The following is a 24,594-nucleotide window of genomic DNA, read 5'->3' as shown; positions in this document are numbered from 1 at the left end:
GGAATTATGTATTATTGAAATATATTTTGTGAAAATTTGTAGCCTTTTGTAACTTCCTTATTCAATTATTTTATAATAACATGTATTTATTTGACTACGATAACATTTCAAAACGCAGTTTTTCCAACCGCTTGTGTATTTAAAAAATAAAAAATAAAATAAACAGAAAAGAATGTTCAACAATTGCAAACATTATCGTCGCAATCGGTGCCGAAGAATGACAGTTGAACAAGCGGCCTAAACGTCATTGAAGATTTATGATTCCCCACATCATGATCAAATACGTCCAACACAAGTTATTTCGTACAGGATTGCGATAAAAAGAGAACAGCAGCAGCACTTCGAAATGATGGCACAAACGATAAAACCCTCACTATGACGATGCCGACGGAGGGCCAACCAACGCACGGCAGTATCCTGTCGTGGTGCGCGCTGGTTCGCTCAGTCTGGTCGGAACGAATCCAGCTGGCCGACATAAATTATGCTCCGACAGCAAAAACAACATCGGAGTACATAAAAACTGGACAAATGTGGCATGTCGTTTATCCATGCGTACACGATGGAGCTCCCGCCAGCTTCCTTTATGGGGTAACCAAGTGGAAGGATTGCCGTAGCCAAAATTTGTCCGTCCGAAGGGATGATCAGCTCCGTCGAGTGCAACGGGCTTTTTTTTCTCTGAGATATGAAGATTATTACATGTGATGGATCTACGTTGAAACCTAATGCAAGAAGCAAATTCATTATTTACATGGTAACAATTTAAAAATTTTACTTGAATTGTCTTATTGGCACGATTAGGCATATTCTGTACCCTAATTTTAAAGATGCTTGAACTCAGCGATTTGTAGATGGGACATACGACACCTGCCATCCACTCCTTTAGCAGAACCTCATCATTCCAAACATTGGTTTTGGTTATTACCCAGTTTAAACAGCGCTTCTGGTAGTTGGTCAACTTCAAGGGTTTTGTTGTTTTTCAGACGGCCGATCTTCTGGATTTTCCGGAGATCTGGAGCCGGAAGACGTATCTCAAGTATTAGAAGCGGAAAGATCGATTATCGTTCCAACTATGGTCATAACTAGTGCAGTGGCCACGACCAGCACACTTACCCTAATCAGAATAAATCTGAAAAAAAATTGACGCCGAATTTTGAAAAGTTTGTTTTGAATTTATTCAAAGTTATTTTAGTTTCTTCAAAAAAATTAAAATTAAAAAGGTGACAAATTAATAAATTTTATCAAAATTTACCGGTTGGAAAAATTTACGATTTCAAATATCGTCGTAAATTAGGAAATAAAATCATCTCAAACTTAAAAAAAATCAAAATGGTTGAAGAAAACATCTTTGCAGACTTGAAAGGAGGCTTCCGAGCCTCTTGAAAGAAGGTTTCCGAGCCTCTCGAACAGAGGCTTCCGAGCCTCTCGAACAAAGGCTTCCGAGCCTCTTGAAAGGAGGCTTCCGAGCCTCTTGAAAGGAGGCTTCCGAGCCTCTTGAAAGGAGGCTTCCGGGCCTCTTGAAAGGAGGCTGGGGAGCCTCTTGAGAGGAGGCTTCAGGCCTCTTGAAAGGAGGCTTCTGAGCCTCTTGAAAGGAGGCTTGAGAGCCTTTGAAAGGAGGCTTGAGGCCTCTTGAAAGGAGGCTTCCAGGCCTCTTGAAGGAGGCTTCAGGCCTCTTGAAAGGAGGCTTCAGGCCTCTTGAAAGGAGGCTCTGAGCCTCTTGAAAGGAGGCTTCCAGGCCTCTTGAAAGGAGGCTTCCAGGCCTCTTGAAAGGAGGCCTGAGCCTCTTGAAAGGAGGCTTGAGCCTCTTGAAAGGAGGCTTCCAGGCCTCTTGAAAGGAGGCCTGAGCCTCTTGAAAGGAGGCTTGAGCCTCTTGCAAGGAGGCTTCCAGGCCTCTTGAAAGGAGGCTTCCAGGCCTCTTGAAAGGAGGCTTCCGAGCCTCTTGAAAGGAGGCTTCCGGGCCTCTTGAAAGGAGGCTTCCGAGCCTCTTGAAAGGAGGCTTCCGAGCCTCTTGAAAGGAGGCCTCCGAGCCTCTTGAAAGGAGGCTTCCGGGCCTCTTGAAAGGAGGCTTCCGGGCCTCTTGAAAGGAGGCTTCCGGGCCTCTTGAAAGGAGGCTTCCGGGCCTCTTGAAAGGAGGCTTGCGGGCCTCTTGAAAGGAGGCTTCCGGGCCTCTTGAAAGGAGGCTTCCGGGCCTCTTGAAAGGAGGCTTCCGGGCCTCTTGAAAGGAGGCTTCCGGGCCTCTTGAAAGGAGGCTTCCGGGCCTCTTGAAAGGAGGCTTCCGGGCCTCTTGAAAGGAGGCTTCCGGGCCTCTTGAAAGGAGGCTTTCGGGGCCTCTTGAAAGGAGGCTTCCGGGCCTCTTGAAAGGAGGCTTCCGGGCCTCTTGAAGGAGGCTTGGGCCTCTTGAAAGGAGGCTTCCGGGCCTCTTGAAAGGAGGCTTCCGGGCCTCTTGAAAGGAGGCTTGAGAGCCTAGGCTTCTGAGCCTCTTGAAAGGAGGCTTCCAGGCCTCTTGAAAGGAGGCTTCGAGCCTCTTGAAAGGAGGCTTCGGGCCTCTTGAAAGGAGGCTTCCAGGCCTCTTGAAAGGAGGCTTCCAAGCCTCTTGAAAGGAGGCTTCTGAGCCTCTTGAAAGGAGGCTTCTGAGCCTCTTGAAAGGAGGCTTGAGGCCTCTTGAAAGGAGGCTTCCAGGCCTCTTGAAAGGAGGCTTGAGCCTCTTGAAAGGAGGCTTCCAGGCCTCTTGAAAGGAGGCTTCCAGGCCTCTTGAAAGGAGGCTTCAAGCCTCTTGAAAGGAGGCTTCTGAGCCTCTTGAAAGGAGGCTTGGAGCCTCTTGAAAGGAGGCTTCTGAGCCTCTTGAAAGGAGGCTTCCAGGCCTCTTGAAAGGAGGCTTCCAGGCCTCTTGAAAGGAGGCTTCTGAGCCTCTTGAAAGGAGGGTTCCAGGCCTCTTGAAGGAGGCTTCCAGGCCTCTTGAAGGAGGCCTGAGCCTCTTGAAAGGAGGCTTGAGCCTCTTGAAAGGAGGCTTCCGAGCCTCTTGAAAGGAGGCTTGAGGCCTCTTGAAGGAGGCTTGAGCCTCTTGAAAGGAGGCTTCCAGGCCTCTTGAAAGGAGGCTCTGAGCCTCTTGAAAGGAGGCTTTGAGCCTCTTGAAAGGAGGCTCTGAGCCTCTTGAAAGGAGGCTTCCAGGCCTCTTGAAAGGAGGCTTCCAGGCCTCTTGAAAGGAGGCTTCCAGGCCTCTTGAAAGGAGGCTCTGAACCTCTTGAAAGAAGGCTTCTGAGCCTCTTGAAGGAGGCTTCCAGGCCTCTTGAAAGGAGGCTCTGAGGCCTCTTGAAAGGAGGCCTGAGCCTCTTGAAAGGAGGCTTCCGAGCCTCTTGAAAGGAGGCTCTGAGCCTCTTGAAAGGAGGCCTGAGCCTCTTGAAAGGAGGGTTCCAGGCCTCTTGAAAGGAGGCTTCTGAGGCTCTTGAAAGGAGGCTTCCGAGCCTCTTGAAAGGAGGCTTCCGAGCCTCTTGAAAGGAGGCTTCCGGGCCTCTTGAAAGGAGGCTTCCGGGTCTCTTGAAAGGAGGCTTCCGGGTCTCTTGAAAGGAGGCTTCCGGGTCTCTTGAAAGGAGGCTTCGGGCCTCTTGAAAGGAGGCTTCCGGGCCTCTTGAAAGGAGGCTTCCGGGCCTCTTGAAAGGAGGCTTCCGGGCCTCTTGAAAGGAGGCTTCCGAGCCTCTTGAAAGGAGGCTTCCGGGCCTCTTGAAAGGAGGCTTCCGAGCCTCTTGCAGTGACGGTACCAAGCTTTTCAGAAAAAGAGCCTTCATGTCTCTCAATTGGTGTTTTCCGCAACATAAGATTCTAGTTTTTTGTCATTTCGTCTCGATCAGAACCATTTTCACCGGATTACTGTCCGAAATTTTGGAACTAAGCTTGGCCGAATTAGTTTCAACAGGTTCCACGTTCGACGGAGAATCTTGTCGGACTATAGACTCAGCAGTTATGGCCAAAATACTATTTCTTATGCGCAAAACACGCTAAAAAACAATCACTTGCTTTTTATTAGAATTTTTTGGCACGAAAAAGGCACCAACACCACTAGGTCGAATATTTAGGTTTTTTAGTACTGTCTTTAACTAAATAAGTATTGCTAATGGCAAACATTACGCTAATGTTTTCCACCAAATTCCCCAGACGCCTAATTTATGGATTCTAATCAATTCAGCGTCCGTGTGAACGCCCTCAATCGGTGCGTGTTCAGATTGTTTTTATTGGCCAATAAAGCGCGTCAACGGATTCACCCCCTGAAATAGAGGAGCACGAGTTCCGCCATAATTTTCGCAAACAATAGCACAAATTCCTCGATTTTCCGGCAACTGGGTCAACGAAACCCGAACGGCGCGGCACCGAGCCGAATGCGGGAAACCTCTAAGCTCATTATTCGGCATTTTACATCGTTCCTACCAGCAGCAGCAGCAGCGTGAATCGTTCGTTCATTCGTTCGCTTTCCGTACCCCGGGCAGACAACTTTTAATGACACCTCCGCAGAAACCACAATCCTATTTCATGATAGCTCTCCGTTGCCGCGCCGTCGACAACCGGAACGCCAACTAACGATTCTACCACCAGCAGTCGTCGTCGTCGCATTGCATTGTGATAGCGATAAAAGTTTTCCCACATACAAAATTTCCGCATTCCGGCATCGAAGGGTAAAAAAACAATCATTAGTAAGCATTAGTGGAGGAAGCTTTCATTACTTCAGCCGCACAGTAAGTTCCAAAGAGTTCCAATGCTTACAATTTTCACCATCATCAACTAGGTGGATCCTTTTCGGTATCGTCGCATGGGTTGACTGTCGTTTGAACTGGTGCGGGTGTGGTGAGGCCTTATTGTTGTTTTGTCGGTTGAGAAAATGTGCAAACTTTTATGTTGGGGAGTCGGGGTTGCGGAACAAGTGAGGTTGCCGGCTTCATTACTGTTTGCACAAATGGTGTCAGCTGTATTCGTTGCGCTTGAAACTTTTCTAAGGGCTTATTATGTCACTGTTGGATTTACAGCCCCCAAATTTTCTAATCTTTATGGTCTTGTAGTCTTCTAGTTCTCTAGCCTACGAGTCATTAAGACGTTTAGCCTTCTAACCTTATGCATAGTTTTCCAGTGGGCTAATTGTCAAGTCTTTTAGTTTTTTGCCACCAGCATTTGTTTAGATGGGATAAGTGATCTAAATCAACAATGAAGACGCTTTGCGTCGACGTTTTTGCTTCGTATTTTGTTGAAAAATGGTACACTCACCTCTCATAGTCGGGCAGTGGCAGCGTGGGCGCATTCGACACGGCCGCGTAGTCAGTGATGGCTTCCTTGGTGATTTCGGACGCTTGCCGCCAGACACCGCCTCCCGGATCGATCCACACGCCATTCGGATTCAGCGGAAGGGTCGGAAATTTGCGTACCGTTCCGATTGCGTGATTTCCTGTAGGAGAAAACGAGAAATAGAAAAAAAAACATTGAACGATAAAACGGCACTCGCTAGACCTTGGGGGTGGGAAGCTTTGAAAACATTTCAATCATTCATTCCGAAGTCGAAACGGTGGAGGATACCCACATGAATGCGAGTTCTTCCCGGTAATAAAACACACGGTTGCACGGTAATATTTCCTCGTCAAGTTGGGCAAATCTCGACAAAACAAGTACCGGAACTGCTTGGCTATTCGGAAGCGGAAAATTTATGCGATGTGCTTGCGTGTCTAGGCTCGGGGGACTAACCGGTTGAAATTGGAGAACGTGATGCTCCGAACGGCTTTTCAGGTAATATTTCGTCCCTATGGGGGGTTGGAGCGCAAATTTACGCACGTACTCATGGCTGAAAGCGTGGTGACATGCATATGCAAGAAATAATATGAACGCTGCACGGGTTTGACTCCACAATAGGAAAGAGTCGAATATTCTCCAGCTTTTCAATGCGATATTTGATTTGGCGAACGCCTAGCGGAAAGTGAGAGATTGGAAGGAAGTTTTCCAATTCCAGTTGACAGGCACAAAGCAATAACTCTCGAACGTTACGACAGGCGTCGAAACGGGATCATAAATTTTAACCAAACTGTTGTGAACATACCTTATGCGTATGAAAACTTTCCCTTCGAAAGAGTGAGCAGGTGCAAATATAATTCGTTGCGATGGAAAGTATGAAAAAACTGACATGTAAAAGCTGAACGCAACGTAGTTTTATTACTTCAGGGTTTACATGATTAGGAGAAAACGTAGTTTTCTGTAAAGCACACCGGTTGATCATGTTTGACGAACATTCACTTCCCAAGAGTATACAAATTGGTGCAATATTTCTTGTACATAATGTCAGTAATATGTCAATTTCTACGACTGTATTCGTTTGAAAGTACAGGGATAAACAGCATGAACATGAAAACTTAAAACCCTGATTCCACCAATCTGTATTGGTGTCTTTTTCGTGTATCATAAAAAAAACTTAAAGGTGCAGACCAATCGGATTGTACGCAAAGATGGTGTAGGACTATGTAGCTATATGGAATGGAATTTATTTATTTATTTAATTAAAATTTATCTGACAACTATTATTAAACTAAAACTAACGGTTACACTACTCGTGACCTCTTGACCCTATTTTTAAAACGTTCGGGTGCTTCGCAAAAGTCAAAAAGCTTCTCAACCATTGTAAATGTCCTGATCATTGCAGAGACAGTTTCGTTGTGTCCAAAGGACGTACGATGAAATCGATCCTGCAGCAGTGATCGTTGTCGAAGAGTTCGTTGAATGGAGAGTCGATTTCGCCGCACAGTAGTCTAGCCACGAATGTCGCTTGGTTCTGCTTTCGCCTTTGCATTTTTCGATACGAAACCCAACTGACGATTTGCCTTGGCAATTACCGTCGTATAATGGACGTTGAACGTCAGATTTGAATCCGACACAACTCCATGATCCGTAACCTCCGTAGCTCGTTGAAGTGTGGTTTCATTAACCTCCAATTCTGTGCTCTGGGGTCAATATGACCCTAGGCTACTTTGAACGGCTGTCATTTTTTATTTTTCCACCGATTTTCATAATTTTTGGTAGTTTGTTAAAACTCGCCGAGATCTTTCCGCTAGTTGCAAATTTGCTTGAAAAATTCTTGAAAATAAATTCTACAGACTAATTTTATTAAAAACCTTACGTTGTCTGTGCTCTGGGGTCATATTGACCCCAAATTGAAATTGTTATTACTTTTTGGTTGTTTGGTCTATTCCGGATTTTTTGGACTGTTTTGAAAGATAATTAGGGTACGAAAACAGTGATTTTTTATGTTTATTTTGCTTATATCTGAAAGTCAACGGGCTTGGTAGTCATATGGCTACTGCTTCTGCCTCATACGCAGGAGGTCATGGGTTCAATCCCAGGTCCGTTCCATTTTTCTACTTTGTATCTTTCTCAATATTTCTCATGTTCTAGCAATCGCTAGAACTGGTAATGGACTTCCATTCCGTTTCCATTTTCAATGCTATACTCAACTTGACTATTCTAGTAGTAGCTGCTAGAATTGGAAATGAACGAAAAAGCTCGTTTCCTACATCCAATAAGAAATTCTATCAGTTGCTTTCTCCTATCTGTCACATTGGCAGCTCGTTAACCAAGACGAACCTCTGCCTCTCGAACCTAACCCAAAAATTCCAACAAATTCCGCATGAACTCGTGGCAAGTGCAGAGGTATATTCGGCTTGCAGTGGGCGAGTGATTGCATCATCATTTCCTTCCCTTTCCCTACATTGACTTGCATTCTGACGTGGCAGGCGCCAGTGTGACCTAACAACCCAAGCAACACCTCTTGTTTCTCAGTGAGTAACAACAACTGTGATGTGACTTACTAAAGGTCTGACTTATGCACAACGCGTCGTATTTGGAACTCCTTTGTGACACAAAAAGCGCAAGAGGTGGAGCCTATTTGCAACATCTTGCGGCTACAATGAAAATAAAAACTCAAAAACCAACCGGGAATCGAACCATGGACCTTGAGATTTGCAACCTTTTACTATAACCATCACACCAACAATTCTATTTGGAGATTCTGCTACAAGTGCACTACATAAACAACAGTCATTTGTAATTCATTGTACCTTATACGGAAGATGCAGGGGACTGTCAAAAATGAAATACTGCTCAGCTAAGTTCAAAGTGTTTTGCAACATATCAGAAACATTGTCGTAACAGCAATGAACCGAAGTGTTATTAATTCTGCAACTTATCTGTTTTATTTCTGATATGAAACACATCGAATTTTAAACCTCCCAAGAAGTTAGATGGGTAGAATATTGCGACGCCACTTAAACGGAAATGAAACATTGTGATTTTCTGAAACTGGGAAGTGGCTTTAATGTGTCTCGATGTATTGCCAGTGTCTTCAATGCAATTTATTAGGAACAAACACCTATTTGAAAGATGTTGCGCGTGCTGCTTGGGAAATGAGACCACCAGTACTTCATTGAAGATGAATGCTAGTCCCAAGCAAACATCTGTTGGTTCCCTGTGCAAGAACAGCTGATCTGGTCATAATGGAGTAGCAACTACGAGCAGTCAATCAAGCTCAAGCTCAAGCTTCTTCTTCTTCTTCTTATTGGCATTACGTCCCCACACTGGGACAGAGCCGCCTCGCAGCTTAGTGTTCATTAAGCACTTCCACAGTTATTAACTGCGAGGTTTCTAAGCCAAGTTACCATTTTTGCATTCGTATATCATGAGGCTAGCACGATGATACTTTTATGCCCAGGGAAATCGAGACAATTTCCAATCCGAAAATTGCCTAGACCAGCACCGGGAATCGAACCCAGCCACCCTCAGCGTGGTTTTGCTTTGTAGCCGCGCGTCTTACCGCGTCTTACCGCACGACTAAGGAGGGCCCCAAGCTCAAGCTTATTTTGCTTATATCTGAAAGTCCTACCCATTTTGAACTGCAAAAAGGTTATGCAGGAAGGGGTGTGTTGCGATATGAGGCATTGATTAGTTTAGTATTTGGCCGCTAGGTATGAACCCATTATTCTAGACTACTCAAGATACTCCGATATAAATAATATATAAAAAAAATTATCGAACAAATTTAGATTTTGTAAAGATGATGTCTTTAGCAAAGATCGTCTAGTGGGAATGGACTGCCCTGTGATGGGAGAAGTAATTAGGAATTTGGTGGCGCTAGTGTGCTTGCAATATTCTTAGATGTGTGAAATATGGCTCTAGCTTGTGATCCTTTGTAGCTACATTCAAGTTGTATTAGGTAAAGTGGTTCAGAATGTCCATGACTACAAGCGGTGCTCAGTATTATGAGTACTTCTTCCAAAAGGCGGCGCTAGGGAGCAGTTGTATTTGAGTATATTGTTCCATGTATAGAGTGACCATATGAATTTTTTCCAAAGGAGGACAATTCATCGGAATCGTAGCTTAAAAGAAGGACATAAAAAAACATCGATCGATTTTTAGTTTTTAGTATGATGAAGAGTATCATATTTGTTTAAATTTTCCACATCAAAGCCTATTGGAAGAAGTTTTTATGAATCGAGATAAATATGACATCTTCTTCTACTTCATTAACACAACAGATGACTTTTTTAACTCAAGATGAAACATTTCCGAATCTCTAGTTCTATCAGCACCATCTTTATAATGGGGTAAAACACCCCTAATAATTAACTAACACCCCTAATAATCAACTAATAATTAAATTGGCAGTGAACAAATGTTGAATATTAATATGCTTCAGCAACATTTCACAAGATTTAAAAAAGAAAAGTTTATTGTTTACAATTCTGAACATTTAGCAATAGATAACCTAACGAACGTTAGGTTCTATTAGAACTGAACACAGGATGCATTATTGACCAGAGGATTTTTTTTCTTGAATGCCATTGAGAATCACAATTTAAGACATGTGAATGAGAATAATACCATCAACTGTATGACCACAAAGTTCTCAACAGTGAAAACTCAAAACCGAGTTCAGATTAGTTTTAGATATTTTAATTCCATCCAAGACATGGCATGGTGGCTGCTCTATATTCAAAAAACATACCATGTCTTTGCTCGTAGGAAATTTTGAGAAGCATATGCATTTTTTTCCAACCCATTTCTCTCAATTCCGATTTTTCTGATATCTTCGACACCTGATTACTGTAACTCAAGCCTTTTATTTTGGATTTTTACAATAATTCTATTCCAAAACTTGTGCAACGTTTTGTTTGTAAATGGTTCTCTGTTGTATTATTGTTAGTTGAAATAGAATTTCTTCAGAAATAGTTACTAATGCAACTGTTTTCTTTAAATTTCCAAAAAGGAGGACATTTTATCGCAAAAGAAGGACATCTGATTTTTAATGAAAAAGGAGGACATATCCTCCTTTAGGATACCATATGGTTACCCTATCCATGTAAGATCAGATGTATTTTAGGCGTAGTATTTTTGACAAACATGAATGTTGCGGTAGAGTTGGAATACTTTTTGGTTTTATGTATTTGAATTAGACTTGCTCTAGTGATGTCAACGTTTAAATGCGTTCACAGTGAATTGAGAGAAACGACAATCGAGCGCGTGAATCGCGTTAAGGATCGCGGGGTTATCCTGGATTCACAACTGACTTACAAGCAGCACATCGCATACGTCGTCGATAAGGCTTCAAGAGCTCTTGCAGTTGTGCTTCGAATCGCGAAAACTTTCTCTGACATATATTGCTTGAAATCGCTATATTGCTCTTTAGTGCGCCCCACTCTAGAGTACTATTCAGCCGTTCGGAGCCCATACTACAACAATGGTGTGGAACGATTGGAATCCGTTCAGCGTCGTTTTCTTCGGTTCGCACTTCGGAGGCTGCCCTGGAGTGACCCTTTCAAGTTACCAAGCTATGAGAGCCGCTGTCGCCTGATCAACCTTGACACTTTGCAAGTTAGAAGGAACGTCACCAGAGCATTGATCATTGCTGACGTCGTACAAGGCAGGGTTGAGTCAAAGGTTCTTCTTGAGCTTATCAACCTGAACGCCCGTCCAAGAGCTCTTCGTAACTATGTAATGTTGAGGCCAACACCATCGAACAAATTACGGTCAGGAAAGAGCTCTAGGCGGTTTGCAGCGGATATTCGATCAAGTTTCCCAAGTGTTTGATTTCCATTTGTCCCGAGAGGTTCTCCGGCGTAAATTTTATTGTTTTTTAATGACCAAGCTTATTAGCTATATTAATGTGTGTTGCCATGACTTGACTATCTGTATGTTTTTATTATGAATATTGTATTATATTGTATTATATTGTATTTCATCCATAACATCATTGGGGCAGCAACCAGCCTGTTGATGTATAATAATAAATAACTAAATAAATAAGTATACGTTCTCGGCCATCCAAGAATTCCCTGGAATTAAGGCTTTTGGGTCAACACGCATAACCAAAGGTCAGCCATTCCGTTTCAAATATGGTACATGCTCCTATTTTTTTTCTTTTTCGCTCGACTGTAGTATTCAGCTTATTTAGGAAATATTTGGCTTCGCAGTCTTGGATGGAATTGAAAACTATGTTTTTAATCATAGTTTTTAATTCCCTCCAAGACTGCGAAGCCAAATATTTCCTGAATAAGCATGCTCCTAGTGATAAAATGAATAAAATGCGTTTATAGTATAAGTTCTTGGCCATCCAAGAATTCCCTGGAGTTAAGGCCTTCGAGACATACTTTTAGTGATACCAAGATTAAAATGCGTCCACAATATATGTTCTTGGCCATCCAAGAATTGCTTGGAGTTAAGGCATTTGGGTATACACGCCTTCATGCATAACCTTGTTGGAAAAATGCAGTTCAAAATGGGTAGGATTTTCAGATATAAACAAAATAAGCATAAAGAATTACTGTTTTTGTACACTTTTTTACGAAAACCCCTTCCCGCCCAGGTACTCGCCCACCTATGGTCATTCTTAGGTAACATTCTAAAAGATGATTAAATTATCTTTCGAAATAGCCCGAAAAATCGGGAATTGACCAAACGACCAAAAAGTTATAACCATTTCAATTTGGGGTCAATATGACCCCAGAGCACAGACAACGTAAGTTTTTTTTTTGAGCACAGACAGAAGGTTAATACGGTTATCAAAGAATAATGGATGTTTTGAGCGATGGAAGGTCATAACAGAGCACTTTGGGGCACTGACAGATAATTTGTTCTGATAGCACCAGGCCCGTCTTAGCCGTGCGGTAAGACACGCGGCTACAAAGCAAAACAATCCATGCTGAGGGTGGCTGGGTTCGATTCCCGGTGCCGGTATAGGCAGTTTTCGGATTGGAAATTGTCTCGACTTCCCTGGGCATAAAATAATCATCATGTTAGTCTCATGATATACGAATGCACAAATGGTAACCTGGCTTAGAACCTCACAGTTAATAACTGTGGAAGTGCTTAATGAACACTAAGCTGCGAGGCGGCTCTGTCCCAGTGTGGGAATGTAATGCAAATAAGAAGAAGGAGAAGAAAAAGAAGCACCAAGTAATGAACACGTTAAACAAACTTTGCAGACGATGACAGTCATCGTACTATTTGATATATTTTCAGGTCGTCTTCATAGATTATTATGCAATCCAAACCCTATTTCGATGCAACGTCGTTAAAGCATAGTGTAATCAGCAGAGGTCCCAAGTTGCTTCCTTATGGCAAGCCAGATAAGTTGCAGAAAGGTGACGAAACGCATGTGTCAATTTTCACACGGAGTTTTCTGCCAGTTTGGTAAGAACCAGACCACGGAGTGAGTATGGTCGTTGCTCAGAGGCGCGATAGTTTGAACAACAAGATATTGTGGTTGATCTTGTCAAAAGCCGCCTTCAAATCGGTGTAGATAACATCGACTTGAGCCTTGTTCTCCATAGCAGTAATACAAGTGTGAGTGATGTTGAGCAGGTTCGAAGTGACTGATCTACCCGGCATAAAACCATGCTGATCGGTAGAGATGTAGTTCTTCGATTGGCTAAGAATTACATCACTGACAATTATTTCGAATAACTTTGACGCAGTCAAGATGGTTATTCCACGATAGTTCTTGACATCCTTTCTACAACCATTTTTGTAGACCGGAAACATATAGGATTGCTTCCAAATGTCAGAAAAAATGCCGTCGTCCAGTGATCGATTAAAAATGGAGGAAAGTGGCTCAGCGAAAACAGCTGGCTCGAACACTGATGCAAAAAAAATGGCGAGCATTTCACATCGTTCCACCGGTGTATTTGCTTTGTCGTTATCGTACTTCACATTGCTTGATATGAACGAATTCTTCTTTTGCTATAGACAAATTTCCAAAAAAATATTTCGGATTACGCCTAAGACTGATTTGTATCCTCATAACATGTGCCTTATACAGAGTTGAATTCAAACGACGGTATGCATTACTGGCGCGCTGGAAGTTTTTGCTCTCAGACAGTTTTGCACGATGCTTCCGTTGACTGGCATTTTGAACACGTTTTAGGTTCCGAAGAAAAAGTGTACCTCAGACGGGCGAAAAAAGACAACGTTTTGGAGGTTCGTTTAGTTGCAGCCTTTGTTGAATGATACTGCAGAAACTGTCCACCATATCATTAACATCTTGGCAATCACTCAGGTAGCCCCAATTGAAGGAACGGACATAATCAGATAATGTGGCATAATCGATCTAATGGATTAGTACCAGCAGAACGGACCATGCGTTGCTTAGGGGTTGACAGTCAATGTAATCGTAATTTTGCTTGAAAAACTATAATGTGTCATTGTAAAACAACGAGTTAGTTTCCTTAATAAAACTAAATCTGTCTTACCTATAATGGAGCAGTTGTACCAATAGTGGCAAGTCTCATAAGAAATCAGTGGATAGCACGCATATGGGAACCAAAATTAATTCTTTCCACCATTTATGGCCATTAATGGTACAAGCAGCTTATGGAAGTTTGTAGTTGTTGATGTTAAATAGTAACAATCCCATTTTTGTTAGCAAATTTAAAACTTTATACCGTGCAAATTCATAATTCGGACACTTAAGGACTTTTTTAGACAAATTAAGGATTTAATCACAAGCTTCTTACCATGTCCAAGTACAGTTTAATCCGAAAGGCAAGGGCCAAAGCATTCGATTCTCAGGTTAACATTCTCTCGTAGTCTATAACATGCACTAAAACTAGAATTCTTCGACTACTTTTAGAACCGAACTTCAGACACACGCACGCACTGTTTCATATTTCGGACAGCTAATTTCCAAAGAATGTTAAACGCAAAGATTGATTTTTCTCGTTAATTTATTCTGTTTGCCTTTCAAATAAACAATTGCTTCAAAACGACATGGCTAACTGTACTCCAAATTTTACAAAATTACTTCCAAACATGTAGCCTTCCGGACGAGAAAGTTGAAACATTTCTGTGAAATATTTCAAAAAATCCTCCATGCAAATTTGGGCACAGAGAACATGGACATGGAGGCTCATACAAAATTTGGTTGAAAACGTGTATAAAGCACCGCAGCGCCGCCAACGCAAACTGCCCGACTTACAAACTCAATCTCACCAAGCGATGGCGTTAGCTTACACTACGATGGCATAACGACATACTTCAAAATGACCAGTACAATGCCCAGACAACCAGAATGCATGCATAATAGAATAGTTTTTCTGTTATGCGATGCATATGCGCTCAAATTTCATCGTATATTAGTCGCGAAAAGGCTTTTTACGTATAAACGTGGAGGCGATATATGTGTAATTTTTATCCGACGTTGCACGGTAGTGTATGCGATGTGCACGATTTTTAAGCGAGTTTGTTCGTTATACATTGCGATGTAATTTGTGATAACAAACTCTGTTTGACAGATAATCCGATTTCATTTGAGTTTGTTTGCAGTCATATGCGATGTCAACAAATGAAACTGAAATAAACTCGTAAAATAGCCTACTGTGCGGGAAAATTTATAAATCAACTGATAAGCTTCGTACCACAATGCGATTTTGATGAAACTTGGATCGGTAAACTATTTTAATCGTGCATTCTTATGCAATGTGTAGTTGTCTGGGTGTTTTACACAACTTTGCGACTTAAGATGAACGTCTGTTCTCTGTGATTTGGGTGTCCGAAGTTTGTGCACAGAGAACAGACGTTCGTCTTATGTCGCAAAGTTGTGTAAAACATTGTACTGGTCATTTTGAAGTATGTCGTTATGCCCCCGTTGCGCGGTGCTAGTGTGCTAATAATGTTGGTGAAAATTTTGCCGTGTTTTACTTTTTAGCGCTAGTGGTGGCTAGTGTTCAGTCCGAATTGTCACTAGATGGCAGTATCACCTTGTTTACGTAGTGTAAGCTAACGCCATCGCTTGGTGAGATTGAGTTTGTATGTCGGGCAGTCTGCGTTGGCGGCGCTGCGGTGCTTTACACATGTTTTCAACAAAATTTTGTATGAGCCTCCATGTCTGGTCTCTGTGGTTTGTGTGCGTCCGAAATATGAATTTGCACGGTATATTGCCTAAGGTATTAAAGCTGAATATTCTGCTTAACGATCGATTTTTTAAAAAATGTTTTCTTTTCCGGATTTACTAATACCTCCAATATTGGTACCCTCACTCTATCCAAGTGACTGAAACCTCACGTAAAATTTTTTCAAAACATTCCGACTTTGGGTTTGTTGATGTTAGTGATAAGAAATGCGAATTATTGAAAATAATTGATTTTAACAAACTTCAGAACATCTGAGATATTAATTGGAAGACAGCAAACAAAAAGGTTGAAAATTAATCTTTCCTCACTTATTAAAATTTTACGTTTTGCGCTTTTCTCGAATTTGTCGTTTGACACATGCGCCTTTCCAAACATAAACACCAACCAAATGTCCTAATTTTGCAAGAAAATTTCACTTTCTTTCCCTGGATAGCTACCGCTTACCAACACAAGGCTAGGATTGTTATTGAGTTTTCTGTCAATTTAAACAAAATTCGCCTCAAATCAATTCCCTTCCGTTTAAAATAGTACCTACTACTGAAAAGAACCGATTTACGCTTGATGCCTCTTTGTAAACACCAACAGCAACCAAACCTGCTGTTGACAATAGCTTCTCGATGATTTATCATAATTTTCAGAATAATTTCATGATTTACAGCATCAGAGAGCGGTCCCAGCGGGGTAGGGCCATTTGGCCGAAGGCCACTATGCCAAAAGTTATTTGAATAGGTCATTTGGCCAAAAACAGGTGGTCACTAAAAAACGGGAATTTCAATACTTTAATACTTTTCTATGAGAACATTACTGCTTCCAGAGAAATATTTCCTTATGTGAATGAATCCTTAGAATATTCAGAAAATTGTCGCCCACACACTTTTACTCCAACATGTTCAGATGTTTGAAACATGCTATCAAAACAGGAAGGAAGCGAACAAAGATCGTGGGAAAAGTTCACAATTGTGAACGAGAACAATGAACATGTTTCGAAAACTGGTCAATGATTTTAAGTAGACCGAGCTCCTTTGTTTTCAAATGTGATTGGAAGGCCAAAGACACGAAGCAACTCATCAATAGGATCAGAAGCATCATCCGGAAATGGCCGTCGTCCAACGGTCATGTGATACCTGCAAGGTTAAACTACGCCACACGGTGGACCACGAACCATAAGCTATTATTCATTAATCTATGGAAAAAATATTTTAGGATCTTTTTAGTGGAATGTATTCAACCGTCTAAGACGAGTTAAGTAACTCCATTTAATTCCACCAATTCTTATAATATAATTGGTGAAATTAAATGGAGTTACTAAACTCGTCTTAGACCATTAATCTATGTTTAAAGACTAAGGCCAACTTTTTATATAACATATATCAGATTGAACTGTACTTTTTTGTAGTTTTGTTCCCAAGCCATCCTTTTAATTCCCGCTATTTAGTGGCAACCCGTTAGGCAATTTCACTTCTCAATCATCATTTCTTTTCGCTGCGCAGCACACCTAAGCTATTCTCGCCGGTTTTGATGAAAGCATTCTTCGCCGTCCACTTCTCTTCTTCGCTGCCACCTTCCGGAACATCCACTACCCGAGTTCCAATTTCTTCAACGAACGATCTCTTCACAGCTAGATCTTCTGGTCGGTCTTTGTTGATTCACCGCCCGAGCCTCCCATCCCGCCACTGAATCCGAGAAATGAGTTGTCAGATCACGCCAATTTGAAGATGATAGTCAAACGCGATGTCAGCGCTGCGATTATTACGGACTCAAAAAGGCACCGTCTCCATTTTCAGCTGATCCATTTCCAGAGGAGACAAATACTAGTCCTGTCAATGTCAACTAAAAGCGGCTCTAGAGAAGTAAGTCAAACGCTGCTTGCTGCAGACGGGAGAAGCGGGCGCGGGTGGACTCCCCGGTCGACGATGGAAAGAAAGCCCCAATAACTGGCAATAGTCGCCTCCTCTACTATATTTTACGACGCCTGATTGGAGCAAGGACAAATTCGTGGATGTCAGAGAAAGACGCAACATGTCAGACACTCACCGGTCGAACTGATCAGCTGAAACGTTGGCTTGAACACTTCTTCAAGTTTTGACGACTTATTCAAATTAGGATAAAAGGAAAATTCGGATATAGGGAAAGGTTGACAATTCTCTGAAGGCAGCAGGCAGGATTCCGCCAGGACAATCATGTGAGAACCATACTGTCACGATTACTATTATCCTGGAGCAGGTCAATGAATTTCAAAAGTCCTTCCATTTGGTACTGATTGACAACGGAAAGGCCTTCGATCGTCTGAATCACGAAAAACTGTGGGGCGTCCTTAGACGCAAGGGAGGTCTAGACGAAAACCAGAGTCCTGCACAATGGAATCGCTAGAGTGAGGCAAGAATGGATGTATTATATCTCTGTTATTGTTGCCCATCGAGATCGACGAAATCGTGGGCCGCAGCCCACCAACATACAACAATTGAACGACCTCGACCCATATTATGATACTGCTCTACCAACGCAACAGAATTCTACCATGTAGAGCGTATGACCTGATCGAACGCTCCACTCATCAACGTCAACAAGAACAAATCGTTGGATGTAAACAACTCCTACTCCACGGTAGCCGGGTAAACAGTGCAGAAGGTCGGAAAACAAAGCCAGTCTACCTTCTACAGCTCGGGCCCGGTGATCTCACAACTGAATCCCGAATGCTAAGCCCCATCGACGATGACCTTGAAATCCGATAGTAATAGCAACTCCACAGTGTGAATGGACGTAAGCTGGCCACACACCACGTATGTGCAGAGACGAAATCTGCAAGCAAACGCTGGACTGGAATCCTGCAAGGTATCGCAGCAGAAACAGACCATCTGGTGACGAAACCCTTATGGATAAATTAACGAAGTCGAGAGAAATCAGACGTGGGTCTAAGTCAAGGATGGAGATCTTGTACGTTGGCCCTATGTACAAAAATGAGTGTGTGAGAATTGAATCCAACTTAATGAATGCCACATGTACTTGGATGCAGAAAAGGAAACCAGTCTCAGTGCCATATAGCTAATGTATTGTGAGTTTTGATTATAGCTATGTTTACAAAGTAGAAATCTTTTTAGAACTTGTTTGGAAGAATATTTTTATTTTTCATAAAACTGTAACTCTCAGAAAGTAAGGTTGTTTTCAGTGTATCATACCTTTGCTTGGAGTAAGGTAAACAAAAATCTGCAAACAGACACCTGCGAAGACATCTCTGAGATCCTGATTACGGTATGCTGGTCACGGCAAGCGACACACACCCGCGCACGAAAGTAATGCAAAATAAACGACATGTAAAATGAACGTAAATTTACATTTTTATTTAACCTCAAATAGAGATAAAATAAGGGTTGCTGAATGACATTAGCTTTCCGATTAATATCAATTATTTTCAATTTTAATCCTGTTTCTTTTTTTACTTTTCTTACGTTAAAGAAATGATGACGCGGGCGCCTAATCCGTAATTCAAATGAACAATCGCTCACTTTGAGCGATTGTTTGTTTATGCTCGCGAAGAATGAACAATTGAACAAATTAAGGAAATGCCAATACTACTGTGTAGAAGTTGCATAGGTCACATCACTTTCCATGGTGAATCCCGATCTATGTTACAGATTACCCCACCCAACTAACACTACTTCCTTCCCGTGGTAATTGTGGAGATGCAGAGGTATTCTCGGTCTCTAGTAGCAACAATTACCACACACTTACATTCCCTCTCTTTCCCAACTGACTGTAAGCACTTGGCCGGCGCCGTTATTGATCAACATTTGCGAGCTGCTGAAACGTGCACTTCGATAGTTGGTAAATCCCAAACATTATTCACTTGGATCGTAGTGCAATTTGCACCAGTTCTGATCAATCACGGAGTAGCAACCATTGATATGTACAGTCAGTCTAAGCTAAGCTAAGCTAATTCACTACTAGTCAAATATATTACAAATATTCATATTCTTTGCTTTCATTTTCCATTTTTCTTATTTTTTACACCCCACCCTCTCGTACCGTCCAAGAGCTGTCGGACATAAAATAAATTCAATATTATTGTACCAGCCAAAAGCAATGAAAAAAAATAAGACGTATCGTTTCTTACTCATAATTTCTCAATTTTCCTCGCGAGTACATAGTGAAAAATGATGAGTGAGAAAGGAAGCGTGACAAATACGAAATAAGGAGTCAGTCAGTTTCTCACTTCTCATTTCTCTTCTTATTACGCATTTCTAATTTCGAGCCTCTCACTTTTCGTAATGAGAAGCAAAAAAATAAAATTGTTAGATTTTTCATTCAATTGAAATTAAAATTGTTAAGTGAAAAGTAAGACGACTCACTTCTCACATCGCTTTTCTCTCTTTCTATAGTTAGAAACAGGTGAGATGTCTCAATTCTTACTCATCATTTCACACTTTTTCTCATTTCTCACTTCGCTGAAGTGAGAACTTATTAGTGAGAAGCTAGACGTCTCTTTTCTCATTTCTCACTGATAGGGATACGTCTCACTTCTCACTTCACACTACTAACTTTTTTCATCGAGAAACGGAGAGACGTCACACTTTTCAGTTCTCCCTTCTCACTCATCATGTCTTATATCTCATTTTGCACTTCTCTGGTTTCACATTGAGAAGTGAGAAATAAGGAGTGAGAAGTGCGAAATGGGAAGTGAGAAATGAGAAGTGAGAAATTATGAGTGAGAAGTAAAACATCTCACGTATCTCTCCTTATCGTTCTCTTCTTAATTCTGACTGTGAAAAGTGAGAAATTAAAAGTGAGACGCCTTAATTATCACTCGTCATTTATCATTTCACACTTCTCATTACGAAAATTGAGAAGCTCAGAAAAAGTAATAAGAAATAATGAGTTCCTAATTTATAATTCCTCTAATTGACTCTTGTTGACCTGCTCCAGAATGAGGCGGAGCGTGACAATATTATAAACTTAGGATCTTCCGACACGAAATCCAGCCACAGGCATCGACCTCCCCCTGAATCCGGCCTAGACTAACTTTGCAGAGGACTTTAAAAACGGTACACAGCAACATAAGGCATCACCATTTATCGCATACAGTTTTGGGCACATTCATGCAGATATCCAGAAAAAATGCGGTGTCCCAGATACATACGAAATAAACGATGCATGAAGAAATAATCCTTCAATATCTAAAAAAATAGAATCTGTGAAAGTGGAGCTGCGTGCGGTTTTCAAAATTCTCCATCTACTGTTCTAAAGTCTGAGTCATACTTGGCTCACCATTATCGTCTACTTTTAAGATTGGTTCTGAAAAGTGGTTGAAGCTTATTCAATTCAAAGCTTATTTTGCCTTTTCATGAGCCGTACTCTACTTATAGATAGAATGCAAAACATTGCTTTCAAAACGATAGTTTGAATTACAAAGTTTTAGTTGATTACTAAGCGTTTTCTAGCAAAATTTTATATAGAGGGGAATCCGTTTCTATCCTAATCTTCACAACCGACTAACTGTTCCAAATTGAATCATTTACACCACTTTCTCAAACATCCTAAAAAGCTTTCCATAAAACTAACAATTCGTCAAAATGTGAAAAAAAATCCAAGCTCCACACGAAGTCGTTCGGACGGAAAATGCTTCTCGACAATCAACTAAGGGTATGCGATAAGACACTTTTTCCTAACGAAACGAAACGAAACGAAATTTAAAATGTCTGTGTTGATTCGAAACGAAACGAAACGATATATATATTTACTTTCGAGATTCGAAACGATACGAAATCAACGTCCATTCAATTCGAAATTTTTCGAAACGAAACGAAATTTAAATTTTTTTTCCGCGGAATTTTTATTGAATTGATTTTACATTAAGTACGCAATTATGAATTCATCGTGGAATGAGTGCTCCCGAATCAGATCAATTCTATATCAGTTTAGCTTTATATCAGTAAGTGTGTATATAAAAATATAGGAATTGTGGATTTTTTTTGTATTCTGAATCAAATTCTATTTAAAACCTTACTTCATTTAAGACTTATGTGATTATACTGTTTGATGGTATTGATTTTTATGGTTTTGTGGTATATTTTATGGTCAAAACAAGAATATACGAATATAGTATATGCAGATAGATAATTGTTAAGAGCATACATTTGCTCGCTAGACGAATCCTTTGCACCTTTCTAGAATGCACGAAGATATGTCTTTCAGATTGTGTTTCAGAAATGTGATTACAAAGTTTTTACGACTGCAGTTTGCCAGGTAATGCAGATTTTTTTTTGACCTTATATGTATATATGTTTGTGCATATGAGGCATGCAAAAATTGTTGTCAACTTTTCATCCTCAACCGACTTCAATTAGGTGCAAGAAACAGCTGCTATGGACAGTATGAGCCGGTCATGCCCTTACAGTCAATTTAGGATTAGGAGAGGAAAATTTGTTTGATACTTGTTATTTTAAGATTATAAGAGGAATGCTCTGCATCTCCGTGAGCGCCACGGGTAAGAAATCTTTGGTTTCTTGGAAAGGTAATTCATGTGAAGCTACCTTGGTAAGCGACTAAATATTTATTGTTAACGAAGCTATTTTGAAAATTCGAAGACGACGAAGATTCGAAGACGTGTTTCAAATCAATCTAACGCAAGATCATGTATTTCGTTTAATGTTTTCCTTAGGGTCTTCATAACTCTTAAGCGGTGCTTAGTCATGCACTAAAACCTGCTTGTCATAAGACGAGTTTATACCATCCCATTGAATTCCACCACTTAATTGTATCTTGACAGATACGTATTTCGACCTCAAAGGTAAGGCCGTCTTCAGTGTCTCGTACTTGACTCGACGAGTACGAGACACTGAAGACGGCCTTACCTTTGAGGTCGAAATACGTATCTGTCAAGATACAATTAAGTGGTGGAATTCAATGGGATGATATAAACTCGTCTTATGACAGGTGAAAACATTCCACTAAAAAGCTCAAAATAATTTTCTTATCACTAAAACCTGGTTTGAGGCATAAGAGGTGAAGAAGTTGGCCTTTAATAAAAAGGGGCGCTCTAATTCACGCCACGACGCTCTAATCCAAGGGCCTCAGGAATCCACGCCACGACTTTGCCTCTTTGACAAAGATGTACTGATCTGGCTCATATCTGATTACATTTACACTTTGAGCCTCTGAGTCTCAAATATTGAGTCGGATCACTTTAAAAAAAATGGGATAGAATAGTTAAAGATATTTATCGTTTTCTGTTGGACATTTCTAACAAAACACCGAAGACGTTTTATAGAAGAAAACTAAACACGTATTTGTCGACTCAGAATGGGATTACGTAGTAGGCGTTAATAGAGAATTTTTATAACATTAGGTTTCGAAAACAGCTTTATGATTTTTTTCAGCGGCGCAGCCAAAATTTTTGATAATACACGACCGTACGAGACTATATGGTTTAAGTCTAAATTTGTTTCGAAATTCCGTTAAATTTCGATATAATCTAGTTTTTTCTAGCGAAATTTTTGTAATTTTACGAAACGAAACGAAATCAAGAAATCAGATTTCGCCATGCTCAAATTCCGCGAAATTCCGCGGAATTTCGTTTCGAACGACCTGAAACGAAATTTTTCGAAATACCGCATATGCTTACAATCAACCAACCCAATAAAAAAGGGAACCCACCATGTTTGCATGCAACTTGGCGGCAAACGCAAATAAAAAAGCCAGGAAAAAATCCATCAAGCTCTTCCGAAAAGTAAAATTAAATAATGTTATTGATGTTGACGTGTATGTGACGTCGCTTCCGCTCCAACAAAGTTGAGAAGCTTTCGCTGCTGGTATCATTTTTTTTTTCATTCTCAAACTGGGCAGGATTTCGCCCGAAGTGAGCTGTTTGTCGGTGTCTCGTCCCTTCTTCAGCCCTCAGTGCGCTCCGGAACGTGGATTTTAATTTGGAACAGGAACAAGTGGGTGTCTTGTTGAAGTGACGACGACGGCGAGGACTCCGATGGAATCATCGGAAAGCACATGCTCATTTAAAATGAATGTGAGTGGAAACACCAGCTCTGGCGGCAGGAAGCGAGCAACCAGCACATTCAATTATTGAAACAAGAAAAGAAAACAATGTTTAAATTGAAAGAAAACAGAGTGGAATTCAATTTGGTTTCAAGTTCTGCTTGCTTTTCCCTTCGGTTCGGTGGGTTCGTATCTACACGTTCAGGGTGGTCGTATCTCGACGTAGCCTCACCAGTACTTGAGCGCTTCACATGACAGTTCGATAAAAAGAGCAAAAGTAGAGTATTCAGCATTGAATATTTCATTTGTCAAATTGAGCTGTTTTATCCAAATGATTACATTTTTACAATTCAACAATTTTACAATCTAATTTACACAAGTAGCTGATTTATTTATATTGCTCCCCATTTATCTAACAACTGGAATTTCCTTCGGAAGAAAAAACAAAAAAAAACTTTTCAATCACGTTCTTACCCACAAATTGTACAAGGTGGCCTAATTTTTGGAACATGCTGACAAGGACATAAACACCCACCGGAGCACCCGTTTCGGAGACGAATTGAATGCTAATGTGAAATGGAACGTTCGCCTCAAGAGACTTACCGTGCATGCTGTTGAGCGAGCTGTGCTTCATAAACTGTATCCGGCGGAAGATGACCGTGGCCCCGAACAGGAACACGATGATGGCAATGATCGACCCGAGCAGTATAATGAACCACGTTTGCGTCAGGATGTCGTGCGAGTAGTCGTGATTTATTGGATACCTGTTGGGTGGCGAGAAGGTGCAGAACAATAGAGTCAGTAGCGAACTAAAATTAGCGCAAATGAAATGATTGATTCGATGAAATGTTGGCTTCAATCCGATTTCAGCCACTCACTTACCGAGTATAACCTTGATCCAATCGTTTGGTGTGAGGATCTAACCGCAGAATGGAAGGTACGCTGTACGGTCCCATGCCGATTCGAGTGGAGGCGGCAATACTGACGGAATAAGTCACGCCAGCCGACAGGTTTGCTAACAGCAGTTTCGGTGAGTCTCCGTCGACGGTCATGTTGGTGAGAACTTTCGAGATGTTGTGAACGTCATAGCCTCGGATGACGATGTGGTAATTTTTTAGTTTACCTGGAAGATTGGGTGAAAAATTGATGTTCATGTTTTAAATACTAATCACATAAATTAATTTAAAAAGTTGAC

General features: G+C 41.2%; 1 protein-coding gene across 1 annotated transcript in view; it reads right to left on the bottom strand.

Annotated features, from left to right (window-relative positions):
- The window catches only part of LOC134216969 (protein sax-3-like), a 144,437-nt gene that overhangs the window by 23,816 nt on the left and 96,027 nt on the right, over window positions 1-24,594 (bottom strand). Inside the window, exons 8-10 of the mRNA XM_062695724.1 lie at window positions 24,282-24,522; window positions 24,003-24,163; window positions 5,245-5,422 (exon numbers count right to left, since the gene is read on the bottom strand). Coding sequence (XP_062551708.1) covers window positions 5,245-5,422; window positions 24,003-24,163; window positions 24,282-24,522 — 580 coding nt within the window. The remainder of the gene's footprint in view (window positions 1-5,244; window positions 5,423-24,002; window positions 24,164-24,281; window positions 24,523-24,594) is intronic.

The sequence above is a fragment of the Armigeres subalbatus genome, chromosome 2, assembly GCF_024139115.2.
Source record: "Armigeres subalbatus isolate Guangzhou_Male chromosome 2, GZ_Asu_2, whole genome shotgun sequence".
NCBI lineage: Eukaryota > Metazoa > Arthropoda > Insecta > Diptera > Culicidae > Armigeres > Armigeres subalbatus.
The sequence above is the reverse complement of the archived record's forward strand: the minus strand, read 5'-3'. Positions and strand labels throughout refer to the sequence as shown.